Source organism: Podarcis vaucheri, assembly GCF_965113315.1.
Source record: "Podarcis vaucheri genome assembly, chromosome: 2".
In the NCBI taxonomy this organism is placed as follows: Eukaryota; Metazoa; Chordata; class Lepidosauria; order Squamata; family Lacertidae; genus Podarcis; species Podarcis vaucheri.
In genome coordinates, this window is record NC_138760.1 from 67,941,135 (window position 1) to 67,955,676 (window position 14,542).

Below are 14,542 nucleotides of genomic sequence, written 5' to 3' on the forward strand. Positions count from 1 at the left end.
TACAGGGATGGCAGGAAAATTACAGGATAAGTGCTATGGGATAGCTGGGTATTTATAGAGCAAAGGCTTTTGCCATCAGCTCTGAAGTTACATGTCCACATAGGGTACTGCTGTTTATGGCCACAGATATCTGCATTGTAGTTGAGATATAGCAGTCTTTTTTACCATTTCCTTCAGAACTGTCTGACAGAATCCTTGGGGAATTAGTTAAGATGGAAGCCTTTATGCATACTTATGCAAATCTCTAGCCAGTTTGATAGGCGTTTCCACCAATGTTGACAATTAAGTTTATTTATAAAAGTATTTCTGCACTGCCACGTCATAAAATTCCAGGGAGGTGCTCAATGATAAACCATAAAACACCATTAAACCAAATTGCATGGAAGTCGTATTGATCTGATGAGGAGCCAGTAAGGCCCTCTTCACCTCCATCCCAATTGCATTTCAATAAAATGGAAACACATGCCCTATCAGAGGAGACCAAACCATTGCTAAGCTCTTCTATCTTTTAAATGTTGCAGCCTCTTCAGAAGAGAAAAACAAAACTTGGCACTGTCCATTTGCAGGTGTTCGGGTGTGCACATTTTAGATTTCTCATAGTCTAGTGATGAAGGAATTAAAGACTGCTGTGTGTGACACAAACAATATTCCCTGTAAAGGCATTTTAAATGGTTCCACACAGCACAGGAGTTTGTTTTTGTTTTTTTAAACTTTCTGGTCAAGTCTGGAGAAAGTCAGACATTTGCAGGAGCAATGCTAAATTCACCACGGGATGTTACCCATCTTTAGAGAAGGTGAGGGGGAATTTTGGTCTGGTTCACCATTTTATGCAAACCTGCCTAAATTTGCACATCCCAGAACAATACGGGAATCAAGTATGCTTCCAAGTTTGCACTTCTTGAATTTTGCAATGCAGTTCTACTACAACATGTGCAAGCATTATGGGAAAGTGTGAATAAAAATGCATGTTAGTGAGGGTAACATACAAAAATGCATTATATTAGACAAACCTGCATTCATAAATTCCTATATTAGGAGAAATGGGTGCTTAAGATGCTGGTAGATTTTCATGAGAACTTTAAAAAAAAAATTATTAATGCAGAACTGAGCTTAAAGATTGTGGAGAAGTGAACTTACAATTGGAAACTGAGCGGAATCAAAATAGATTCATTCATTCCTACCCACCACAGTGCTGCCTTCATTCATGATGCCAGTGGTTAACAGTTCTTTATGACAGTGCTAGAGGTGGCCATATAAATAGGTCATGCATATAGGATCTTCTTCTTCTGTCACATAGCCCTGGGGAAATACGGACCTTATATAACCTCCAAAGTTGCTGGCCAGTACAGCAATGGCAGGAAGCTCAGAACCTGAGCTTTTTGCTACTGGGGCACCTGGGTGAGATTCCAGGAACATAAATCTGGAGGGGTTCACAGTCTCTTCCTGAGGAAGGGATGGGAGAGTGACCAAAGTCTGCCTTGTAACAAAAGGCCATCGAAGGCAACACCCTGTGAAACAAAGCAGCAAGGAAACATTCCTCAGCTCACTGCCTTCCCTTTGCTGCTGAGCAGTTGGGTTTTTAAAGTGTAATGGAAACTTTTAGGATAAGATTGCAAGATGCCTGAGTTAGGCTAGAGCAAAAACTAGGAGCAGGTTTCTGTTTCACTAGGCTAACACATCTGCTTAGGGAAGTGGGTTTTATTTTTATTTTAAAACCACTCTACATTTTTACATAGCATTAAAACAAAACCCATAAGCTTGCATTGCACCGAGGCTTTTCTTCTGAATCAGCCTAAGTATTGTGTTCCAACCACATTTTAGCCTTTGCCCGGTGTACACCCACAGCCACAAAGGCCTGGCATCCCAGCTGCACATAATAGAGCAGATGGGGCGGGATAGACTTGCCTCTGTTGGTCCCCTTTAAAAAAAGAAAGTTTGCCTGTGCGTTCCAGCACAGGTAAGAGGGAATGCACAACCTCAAAAAGAATGGATTAAAAAACCGAAACAAAACAGAGGGTTTGCAAAATGACAGGGTGTCGCTGCAGAGAAATGGGAGTAGCCCTGCTGAGATTCAGTACTCCCATTAAAAATAAATGTGGCTGGATGAAGTTTCTGTACTGAAACCGTACAGTGCTCAGCCTCCAAAGTAAACAAACACAACAGAGCGTCCTGTTCAGCACTGCTACCACCTTTGCCATCACCACACAAAGTGAATGACTGAAGGCTTTTCCTCTCCTTCACCCGCTTTCCCCCAAAGCAGTGGCAGTGATGGCAATGGTAGTATTAGGGAGAACTAACTAGGTCAAAGGTGGGACGTAGGTGGCACTGTGGGTTAAACCACAGAGCCTAGGGCTTGCCGATCAGAAGGTCGGCGGTTCGAATCCCCGCGACGGGGTGAGCTGCCGTTGCTCGGTCCCTGCTCCTGCCAACCTAGCAGTTTGAAAGCACGTCAAAGTGCAAGTAGATAAATAGGTACCGCTCTGGCGGGAAGGTAAACAATGTTTCCGTGTGCTGCTCTGGTTCGCCAGAAGCGGCTTAGTCATGCTGGCCACATGACCCAGAAGCTGTCTGCGGACAAATGCCGGCTCCCTTGGCCAGTAAAGAGTGCCGCAACCCCAGAGTCGGCCACGACTGGACCTAATGGTCAGGCGTCCCTTTATCTTAACTAGGTCAGAGGTGGGGAACCTGAGATCCAGGGAGCAAATATAGCTTCCTAAGCACTTCCTACACTCCTCCTCCCAAGTCACAGTCCTGCTCCACACTCTCCTCCAGGGTTTTTGCCCAGCTGGAGTGTGCCCTTGAATGGTATTGACAAGGGCTCTTGTTGCCTAGATTAGGGATATGGGAGGGGGGATTTTGATTCAGTTTATATTGAAAGAAACTACCTTCTTTGCACAACTTTTCAAAACAGTACTGAAATACAACCAATCTTCAAAATCTGCAGTTCCTCCAAATTTTGTAATGGTGTTTTTCAGCCAAGTAATGTATAAAGGTAAAGGTACCCCTGCCCGTACAGGCCAGTCGTGTCTGACTCTAGGGTTGTGCGCCCATCTCACTTAAGAGGCCGGGGGCCAGCGCTTTCCGCAGACACTTCCGGGTCATGTGGCCAGCGTGACAAGCTGCATCTGGTGAGCCAACGCAGCACACGGAAACGCCGTTTACCTTCCTGCTAGTAAGCAGTCCCTATTTATCTACTTGCACCCGGTGGTGCTTTCGAACTGCTAGGTTGGCAGGCGCTGGGACCGAACAACGGGAGCGCACCCCGCCGCGGGGATTCGAACCGCCAACCTGACGATCGGCAAGTCCTAGGCGCTGAGGTTTTACCCACAGCGCCACCTGCGTCCCTAAGTAATGTATACCCCCCCAAAATGTGACTGCTAGATTAAAGTGTACATAAAAATGCATGGACTTAACCATCCAGGGGTCCTTTACTTTTGCCTTTTATATTATTAGTAATAATAACATTTAAAAGTATTATATTAGGGGAAATTGTTTTGCCAAAATCTGTACACTGGCAAAATTGCGTTCAAACCATTTTTTTTATACTGGCTGAGATACTCTTATGAATTTACATGAGGATTTTTTTAAAAATCGCAAAACTGACGTGGAAACCTGGAGAAGTGAATTGTAAGATTGGAAATATGTGAAAATGAAGCTGTATACATACTATACCTTTTAAGCACATGGGTGTTCATGGTTGCCATCTTTGTGACCCCTTGGGCCACTGTTATGGGTCTTCTTAGACAGTGCCTATGGGAGGTGACTGCAAAATGCATCTGGTTTGGCAGATGCTTCATGTCTAAACTTCGTCTGTTTGGCCACGTCTATATCCCCTTCCCTTTACTGAAACATCATTGCAACAGTGGAGAGGGAACAGAGCCTCCATAGACAATAGGGTACTGGAAGCAAAGGAAATTTAAGCACTCTTTCCAATAGTTTCTGCTGTGATGTAGTTATGGGTGGGATACAGAGCATGAACTAAACCTCTGTAATCCTTGGCACAGAAATGTAAGCAAACCACTTATTTTCATGTGTCAGCATTTCCGCTAGCGGCAGACAGTGAAATGGTTGGTAGCAGGGGGAACACACTGAGGAAATGAAAGAGGTTCATGCAGTGGATAGGAATAACAAAGAAAGAGAGAGAGGGAGAGGGAGATTCTACTTCTCTTTGTAATGTTTGTTGCCCAAATGCTGATATGACTTGGAAAATCACAGAAAGCATCTGAAGCACCTTTCTTATACAGTGGTACCTCGAGTTAATAACTTACGGTAATTTATTCTGGAGGTCTGTTTTTAACCTGAAACTGTTCTTAACCTGACGCACCACTTTAGCTAATGGGGCCTCCTGCTGCCACCTGAAGCTTCATCCTGAAGCAAAGTTCTTAACCTGAGGTACTATTTCTGGGTTAGCGGAGTCTGTAACCTGAAGTGTCTGTAACCCGAGGTACTACTGCAGTTTGGAGTGTTTCTGTAGGCTGGCAGGGTCATAGATCAGTAGCTAGGACACATGCTTTGAATGCAGAAGGTCACAGGTTGAATTCCTTGCCACTCTAGGCAGGGCTAGGAAGGACCTCTATCTGGAACCCTAGAAAGCCTCTGGCAGTCCTGTAGACAATATGAGCCATTTGGATCAGTGATCTGACCCAGTATAATGTCTCAATAACCATGACATCAGTCATTGAAGGGATCACACAACTGTTGTCAGACTCAGCACCACTCCACCTCTGATCCATCTTGGCCTTATACTGCTTATTCCATAGCTGGTTGTCCCAAAACAGCAAGTGCTATTTGTAGTGCTTGTTTTGTGACAGTACTCACTGGTACAAAGTACTCTCACCTTCCTGCCTGCCTTTTGCTGCCCATGGCAACCATTTTGTGCTGGTACCCACAGCACTTTTATCAAGATACGAGTACTACCAGCACCTTGGTTTTTTTGTGTGTTTGTTTCTTTTCTTAAAAAAACCAAAGAACCACTTGCCATTCTTCTACATAAATGAGAGGAACAGCAGGTCAAATTGTACAGTAGTGAACAGAGGATCCTCAAAACCTGTGCTTAACATCCCAGCCTTCCTTTATAACATGTAGCACAATGCATTGAACCTAGGCAAAAGGAACAACAGCAATTCTGCCTTGGTTGGCCTCCTGGCAGTCGCTTATCTCTCAGTGTTCCTCACTTATAAAATATGAGCATTCACTTACTGTCTTTGATCAGATCTTTATGTAGCTCTGTTGGCTAGCTGCAAAGTTGTTCTGCTAGAATTCCTAAACCATAGTAACTCAGATGTAGATTTATCCTAACACAGTCTCTGCCACAGTCTCTCTTTGGGACTACAACTCTCATCAGCCCCAGCAAGCACAGCCATGCTGACAGGGGTTTGATGGGACTTGTAGTCCAAAAACTCCTGGAAGGCGGCAGATTTGGGCAGGCTATACTAGTGTCTGAAGGTTGCCTCGGTGTATGGCTCATTGCTCATTGGTTCCACCCCACAAGCTGGCATTTTCATCTCCTCCCTCAAGTCATTATTTTGCCCCTGGCTCTGGTTTGAGGACCTCAGTATTCTAGGGAAAAGCAAAGTACATTCTATAAATGTGAAATATGTCCACTCTTGCTCAGCCTGATGTATTAGAACCATGTGGGAAGCCACAGGTTTCGCACATGGTTCTAATGGGACAAGAGAGTTGGGATGAGAGAGAAATTTGATTCAGTTCACCTTTAAAGATGAACCTACCTACTTCTCATTTTCCAAAACAGTATGAGAACCGTAGCACAGCTACCCTTCAAAATTCACACTACTCCAGCCAGTGTTTGCCAAATTGCATATATTGGGGGGAAAGTGTGCGTAGAGATGCATATATCAGTCAAAACAGCATGCATAATATTGAGGAAGATTGCTTGCAAAAAATAGGTGGGTCTTATCTGCAAACAAGCGTGTTTATTAGGAGAAATTCACACAAAATTCTGACAGATTTTCATGTTTATTTGGAGAACTGAACTTCATGCTTTGAACGCAGCATGTAGTAAAACTTGCTGGGTGGCTTATCTGCCTGATGTGCACCAGCAATTGAATGGAGATTTGCCACATGCAGTGATCTAAGTGGTGAGGGGCCATGCAACATGTTATGCCCTCTGTGTAGAGGAACTACTTCATTTAAACCATCTATGGGCCTGATCCAACAGAAATAGCATGCATAACCAGCTCTTAGAGCTTGCATTCTGGGATGGGGGGAGAGAGAGAGATGCATTCTTCAAGTGTCCAAAAATGCACAGCTTAATTCTGCTGAGATATCAGAAACAGAGGATACCTGGGTCCTTTATCAAAAAGTACCGTATTTTTCGCTCTATAGGACACACTTTTCCCCCTCCAAAAATTAAGGGGAAATGTGTGTGCATCCTATGGAGCGAATGCAGGCTCCTTGGCTTCAGCGATAGCAACGCGAAGTGCAGAGGGAGCGTTCCCTTCATGCTCCGGAGGCTTCGCATTGCTTTCGCTGAAGCCTGGAGAGCGAGAGGGGTCGGTGCACACCAACCCCTCTTGCTCTCCAGGCTTCAGGGATAGCCACCTAAAGCCTTCGGAGCACAGCGCGAGTTCCCGCTGTGCTCCGGAGGCTTCAGGTTCCTTTCGCTGAAGCTGGGAGACCAAGATTCTCCTGGCTTCAGCAGAGGGGGAGAGCTGCGCAGCGCCCCTTCAGCCAAGCGGCAGGAGAATTGGAAGGGGCTCCGTTTCTCCTGCTGCTTCACTGAAGGGGCACTGAGCAGAGAGGGGGAGAATTTTTTTTCTTGTTCTCCCCCTCTAAAGCAAGGTGTGTCCTAAGGTCGGGTGCGTCCTATAGAGCGAAAAATATGGTAATTGCTACTCCTTGTGACTGAGGGCTGCAACACAGGCCTGCATGTCAGAACATGGATGCTTCTGCATTGCTTCTTCCCTAGAGTGTGGGACTTTTGTTCCAGGTAGGTTCCAGTCACATTTACTCATTCACCAAACCCTTCTTGCAGTTTCCTACCTCTTTACTGGCACAGCTGGGAGAGAAGGGATCTGAGATATCCCTGCCTATGCTTGTTTTGGGAAACATAACATCCAGATTCATTGATTAGGGTTTTTTTTCCCCTTGTGCAAATGCCTGTAGCAGAAATGGTTGGCTCAAAGTACAAATATACAACCTTTTTTAAAAATGGTTCTGGCAAAACCATTGCTTAATACAAGTAAGTATTTCAGAATTCCTTGGGTTAGTTTATAAGGACAGAGGAGATTTAAACTACCATACTTGTTTGTATATGCAGGGATAGGGCATGAATACTCCTATTGTTGCCCATGTGATGGAGAAAATTGTGCGTGCCTATGTCTTTGTGTGTGAGCCACCTAAGACCTTCAGCTTAAAGGGAAACGATGGTTTAAAAACAAGCAACATATTCCACAGCTAGTTAAGCCATCAGATAGCAAAGAAAGGTTTTAGTTGTATCCCCTGCAGACCCTGCCATTCCCTTCCCCAAACCCTATGCTAGCAGGTATAAAATTCTTGGGTGGGAGATAGTATCAAGTGGAAGCCATACAGGTGTATCACTGTCATTGGTTCTAGAAGCGCAGTGTTTGTATTAGGAACTTACCTGTGTCTGGCTGAAAGCTGTATGTCATTTTCTGGAATCTCTCTATCTATCTATCCACCTTCTGTTTTCAAGGTTTTTCTGATTAGTTCTCACATATGAACCTTTCCCTCTTACAGTGATGTCAGCAGGATATTCTATTCCCTGACCTCGTTGAGAAATGGTAATTCTGTGAGATCATGTGCCTTGCCCAAGGTCACCCATAGAGAAACTGATACAGCTGGGAAAGGAATTTCAGAGGTCCTGCTCTCTGACCCATACTTCCTCTTTCAGTGACCATTTCAGACTGCCAAATATACCAGCCTTCCACTGATAAACTTAGCTTGAAGGATGTCAAAGGGGCAGGACACTGACCTCATCTCTTGTTCCCCTTACAGGAAAGGAAGATGTCCCTCCCTGCTTCCCCGACATGGACTCCCCGACTGCTGCGCCGACCACCTAGCAGTTTAGACGGTTGGGTGAGCCCAGCCCAAACTCCAGAGCCCGAGGAAGGGCTTATAGAGGCCTTTCGAGTAGCCAGTGTCATGACCCCGCCTCCTCCGCCCATGTCTCCATCCTGGAGCGAAAGATCTGTGTCCCCATTTCGGCAAGAGGCCGACCCCAAGTCCAGCCGGCAGATGCAGGCACTGCTGGCCAGAAACATCATCAACGCTGCCAAGAGGAAGAGCTCTTCTCCCAAAGCTGTGGCCATAGAGAGCTTCAGGCCCTTCACTCCTCCTGCTACTCCCTCAGGCGGAAGTCCTAAGAGTGTGGGCAACCATTCCCCAAGTCCACTGCAATCTCCCAGGCCAATGAGGGCTGAGGGGTACAGGCGTGTCTCTCTCCCTCTCTCCGCCGCACCGCCACATGCCAGTGCGTCTTCAAACAACAGTCCCAGGTTGCTAGGCAGCCAGTCTCCGACCTACAAGAGTCCACTGCAGTCTCCCAAAGCAGTGCGGATGAATGGGAACAAGTATTTCACCATGCCTGCCAGCACTGGGGCATCCCTCTGCCACGCAGCGGCATCCAACAATGGCCTGAGAACAGCAGGCACCCATTCTGTGGCCCAGTCTCCAAAGCCCTCCATCATGGAGAGTCACAGGATCTTCACACCCCCAGGAAGCACAACCAGGAAATCATCGTGTCCCAGCCCTAAGAATGTGGACACCTGCTCCCCCACCATCAAAAGCCCTTTGCAGTCTCCCATGGTAGGAGTCCGTTCTCCGCTGAAGCGCTTCACCTCCCTGTCACCCACCAACTCAGACATATCCCTTGACTCAGAAGACTCAGGGATCAAGTCACCCAGCATCCGCAGCTTCAACATTTGTCCCCGGGGCTGGAATGGAAGCCTGAGGCTGAAGCGGGGAAGCCTCCCTGCAGAAGCCCCCTGTACCTCCTAAACCTAGGACAGCAGAAGAGAAGGAGAAACAACCTGCAAAGTTGCCTGTTGCCAAAATATTATGCAGTCCTACTACAGCCACTTAATCCCACCCATCTCGTTAAGCATCAGGAGGAAGGAGCTGGGCCGGCACAGATGTAATCCCTTCCCAAAAAGCCTGCTCCTTTCTGGGGTTTAGAAGAATGGATCAGAGCCCATTTGTTTGTGGGGAAGACCTTTCAGATCAGAGGTACTCTCAAACCAAGAGAAACATGGCTGAGATTCTACCCTCCAACACACCAGATCGCCATGGGCTCCATCCTCACAGCATTTGCCTGCTTTTTTGGCGTTCATCTGTCTCTGCTAGACTGGAGCCACCAGTGACTTCCTCGCTCAAGGGAGTCTAATGAGGCTTTGGCTGCTTTTGTTGTCATGCAGTAACATCCTGTGGGATGAGGACAATTGTACACACACAGCCTGCAGCATAATCCCCGGCAGACTGTCAACACGAGAGAACAGGAGGAGAGGCCTGCCAACAGCTTTGTTTGCCTTCCATATGATAGCTGTTATTGGCTTTCCCCCTCTATTCTGACGGTGGCCGCTAGTCTGCCCTCACACCAGGGGGGCTGGACATGAAGGTGAGGCATGGCCAAGAACCCCACTCAGCAGTTACCCCTGGTGGCTGATCTGTGCAATGTAGCTTTAGCTCCAAAGAGAAGGCCTGGCTTTACACAAGCCTGTGTATCCAAAGAAGCTAGCCTCATGGGCTCTAAATTGCTGGAAATCCACACTGGGATATGACCCAAGCAATCCTGTATCCTGGGGCGGAGGTGTGGAATATTCTACCACAACACAGGTGGAGTGGCTGCTCAGTCCAGAAGGCAAAGGCGAAACACTCAACATAAAAATGACATCCCTGCAGCCAATGTCCAGAATGTTATCTGGGTCCCAAAATTGATAAATGCCTGGAACATTTCCTACGGAACAATAATTATTAGCCAAGCGTTACAAGAGAGCATGATGAAGACCACCTTTCCTCAGCAATACTCTATCAAGACTAATGTGCCCTAAGTTGGACCCTGGCAAACACCCTCTTTGTTGGGGGGCAAGGACCCAAGCATTTGCTATAAAGCCTGTTCTGATGAGAATCTGTGTGCCTGGAGGTAGTCCTATGGGAGGCCTGAGACACTCTGAGTAGTGCAGTATGACTCCGTTAAGACTGCAGATCTCCTGAAGGGGTTGGGAAGAGAGGCAGGGCTGACCTAGGACTTGAAAGACGGACAGCTAACTGACTCCCAAATCAGTTATATTTCTCATGACAGCAATATCAGCAGGTTGAGGCCCGTTTTAAAGACTGTATAAGACTGTGCAAGGACGACGACTCCAAGAGAAAGAGACTCCTTCAGTTAGGCTCCCCTAGAAAAGAGGCTGGAGACAGCAAAAGTGGGCCTTGCCAATGGGCTCATGTTCCCAACCCACTTGCCATAAGGTGGCATGGCGTATTACCTGAATAACCATAAATAAATGGCAAGTGTGCCTTGTTTGACCAAAGTCAGGAATGCCTCCTGTGTAATGGAAAGGTCAAAAGGAAGCTGCTTGGGACTGGAATTGGCTGACTGGACTTTGCTTCTTTGCTGCGTCCTTTCCACTTGCCACCACCATCAAGGACCTGATAAACAGACTTTTCTATTTTGTGCTACCCAGAGAAGCTCCCTTTCCAATCTGGCCACCCACGTCCAGCCCATTTCCCTGTGCGATGCTGTGTAACGCGCTGCCATGTAGGCGATACTCTGACTGGCATGGGCAGGGCTGTATCAGATGTTTGCCCCACTTGCCCTTGATTCTGCAGGCATCCTCTATTTTTATCCTGCTAACCTTTAAAGACAGGAGCATGCCTTAGGTGTTAATTCAAGGGGAGCCAGAAACGCGTAAGCTAGGCCCCCGTCTTTGTTTCCTTCTTTCTGATCATGCATGGCTCGCGATGGGGGAGAGCAGGCAGGGGACACTTCAAGCGGTGGGCTCCTTGGAAACGTGGCCAAGCAAGCCAGCCCAGCTTTGTCACGTGGCATGGACGTACTGCCGCCATTCTGCTGCTCTGGTAGTGCAGACTCACGGCAGACCCCCCTAGTCAAAGGCTCCCATTTGTGGGGACAAGGAGAAGCAGGGTAGGGCAGACCATCAGGTGATTCAAGCAGGCACCATTGGAGGCATATGGAGATCACAAGCCCTGTGTATATAGGACCACAAATAACAATTGGACCGCTTCCATCCACCAAGGCTATCAGTAGCTACTGGCCACAATAGTTTTGTTCTATCTCCACTGTTGGAAGCTGGAGTAGATGGAGTAGACTCAGCAGAGCTCTTCTAATGCTCTTACATAGTGTTCCCAGACTTATTATAAAGGGGATCCACCAATGGAATCTGGTTGTTTCAGGGAAGAGGACCTGCACATATCTGTCTTAACCCATTGCTCTCCATTGCCCCCGACACTTATTTCAAGCAACCTGTCAACCCAACTTTGAAGCCCTTATGCCTCCGCTTGCTGTAGTCAGCAACGGCAGGGGCTCAGGGAAGCCAAAACAGAGATTCTGCTGCTGCTGCCATGAGGACCTGAGTTCTGCCTCCTTGACTCAGCATGGAGAGGTGTAAGAACACCCAGTGCTACAAAATGTTTGCTTCTTCCCTGCAGCTGCTTGGCCCCTCGGGCTTGGAGGTCAAGCAGATACTTTGCTGCTGCTCCAATTTCACCGGAGGAATGGCAAGGGAGAAGAGCATATCACACATTGGATCCCACGCTGAGGCCCTCTGTTGTGACTGACAGGCCTAAGCGATAAATTTCAGTCCCACAGGCAGGGAACTCATGGGTACATCAGGTACCGTTCTCAGATAGCTAGCTAGCTCTCTCTCTCTCTCTGGCCAGTTAACTTGTCCTTTGCAGAAGCAGCAGCAAAGTGAGGGCAGGGACTGATGGGGACAAGGAAAGGTTGCTGATGCCCTCTAGAGGCTTGTGGGATCAACTATGAGATTTTTCACTCCTCCCGAGAGCATGGTAGAGACAAGAGAAAAAAAGGGAAAGTTGAGTGTAAAAGCAACAGCGGTTGATTGAGCTTTTGACAAAGAGAACACTGTGGCAGAGAAAAAGCTCAGCTTTGGATCTTCCAGGAAGAAGGTCTCGGTTAGTTAGCAGTTGGAAGCGTTGCATGTCGTTGAGTGTGTGGGAGGGAGGCACTGATCTGGGAGAAGGTGCTGAAAGATGCCATGAATCTCTAAAGGGCTCCTTGTTGTTCCCTGAGCCATGCGGGCAGCCTCTAGAACACACTGTTGCTTGCAGCCGAGGGAAGCTAAGATAAGGAAATTGAAAACATGAGATACAAAACGTATCAGTAATAGCATATCCCTGAACTTTCTGAGAGACAAGAAACCTCTTGCTTTCCCCGAGAAAGGGATTAAAAAGGAAAGGAAAGGAAAAGAAAGCAAAGTTATATTTGAAAGAATAAACTGATTATATCCTTGGTTCCCGGTACAGAATTTTAAAACTCCCTCTCCAGGTCTCAGCCCTCTTCCAAGCAATTTTTGAAGAACTGCTTAGTGATGTTGCATTTAAAGAAAAACTGAGTGAGTTTAAGAAAAGCTAAAGCTCTGCTAGGGTAGAGGAGGAGGTTTAAAAGCATCTGCTTGTCCCTGATTTCACAGGCTCTGCCTTCTCCACTTTTACCATGTGTGTGAGATGCTTCTCATTGCTGAGGAGGCCCTGTGTTGTTATGTTTGCGGGCTGGATGTCTGCAGCTAGCCCTCATGGGTGCAAATTTGGAGATGTCTGATCTAGTGTGACTGCATTGATCCAACCTCCTTTGAGTGTGAGAATAAACCATGAAGTCTAAGTTGTATTATCAAGCTCCAGGGACTCAAATTCAGTAGCATAATTCTTCTTCTTACAGTTAAGATAATCCTTCTAAATCAATCTGAAGATTGATTTCCTTTGAAGAGAAATGAGAATTTTTACTCTGCTTTTACAAACCAAACCACAACAATTAGTCGATGAAGGGATACCATTTTTCCTAATGGGCTTTTTGAAAGCCTTGTATGTTTTTTTCCTCTTCAAAATAGTGACAATGAATCCCCCCCCACAAACAATGTATACTGATACTGCATGTAAATAGTAGCAATGACTTTGAAACAATGTATGATATCCACTCTGCAAGAGAATGTGCACAGCTAACCATTTCCTACAGTGCAAAGAAACGGTTTTGATAATCTGTTACAAAAAAACAATTTCTCTATGTTTATTTTCCATTAGGGAATCAGTTATCAAGCATGTGTTGTTTCACATAAACCTGCCCCTCGTGTAAGTTACAAAGCAAGATGAATCAGGGACAATATGCACAACATTGAGCAGCGCTAACCTTTGCACAGCTACTCAGAAGTAAGCCCCATTGAACTCAATGGGGCAGTTAAGCATCGAGCCTAAATTTAAATCCCTTGCTTATAAATCAGCGGTCAGGTCTCCTTGCAAACACCTGGACTCAGATTCACAGCAGAAGCCTTGACCTCCCCGTTCTTGAAAGGTCCCAGATAGGGATATATGCCAAAGATCTTATGAGCAAAATTGATTCCCAGTTCACAAGAGCTTTTGCATGCAAAGCAGATGTGTAGTTTCTGTTAGTATTGCTGTTTCCCTGGGCATCTCTCCCAGAAAACAAAGAGCAAGAGGAAGGATGTATTACTATCCCATCTGTAACACACTGCCATGGTTGGAGCTGGCAGCTCGATTCAAGAGGAATTGCTGGAGGAGAAAAGATGTTGTTAATTAAATATTGCAAGTGTCTCACTTAGGGGGCCTCTTGGGCGACTCATGACTTTTTGGCTTGTGGGACGTCTTTGTTCTGAAATTCTATAACCAAGAACACACTGGGCTTGCTGTCTCTTCACCAGATGCTCTTTGCATTAGCACTGCACCATGCCTCTGTATAACAAAACTCCAAAATAAATACATTAGCCCACACGGCCTGGTCATCTCGTGTTATTTGGGAACCAAATTATTAGCCACAAGAAAAGAGGCCTCTCTCTCTGTCCTGCTTACATGCAGTCTCCATGGGTTCACTTCCATAGACACATAACGTGCTGTAGGGGTCATTCAGCTAGGACCCAGAAGATCAGGGTTCAAATATCTACTTGGCCATGAAGCTCATGGAGTGACCTCAGGCGAGTTACTGTCTCTCATCCTAACCTACTTTTCTGGGTTGTGAGGATAAAATGGAAAGGGGGGGGAGAGAATTGTGTGTGCTCCCTTTGAGCTCCATCTCAAACTCCAAGAAAAGGTGGGATACAGTTGTAGTGATAAATGTAGTGATAAATGAAAATAATAATTGTTGTTGTTGTTAAAATTTATATACTGCCCTATACCTGAGGGTCTCAGGGTGGTTCACAGAATAAAATCAAGATACAAAACCACAAAATACATAATAAAAATAACAACCCAATACACTTCAAGTTACATACGCTTCAGGTTACAGACTCCGCTAACCCAGAAATAGTGCTTCAGGTTAAGAACTTTGCTTCAGGATGAGAACAGAAATTGGGCTCTG

At 46.3% G+C, this 14,542-nt stretch overlaps 1 protein-coding gene across 3 annotated transcripts in view; it reads left to right on the forward strand.

Annotated features, from left to right (window-relative positions):
* SYNPO (synaptopodin) overlaps positions 1 to 13,959 on the forward strand; it is a 61,305-nt gene extending 47,346 nt beyond the window's left edge. For all 3 annotated transcript variants that reach the window (XM_082211739.1, XM_082211738.1, XM_082211740.1), the window contains exon 4: positions 7,978 to 13,959. In XM_082211739.1, coding sequence (XP_082067865.1) covers positions 7,978 to 8,979 — 1,002 coding nt within the window. In that variant the 3' untranslated portion in view covers positions 8,980 to 13,959. The remainder of the gene's footprint in view (positions 1 to 7,977) is intronic.
* The last annotated feature ends 583 nt before the right edge of the window (positions 13,960 to 14,542 follow it).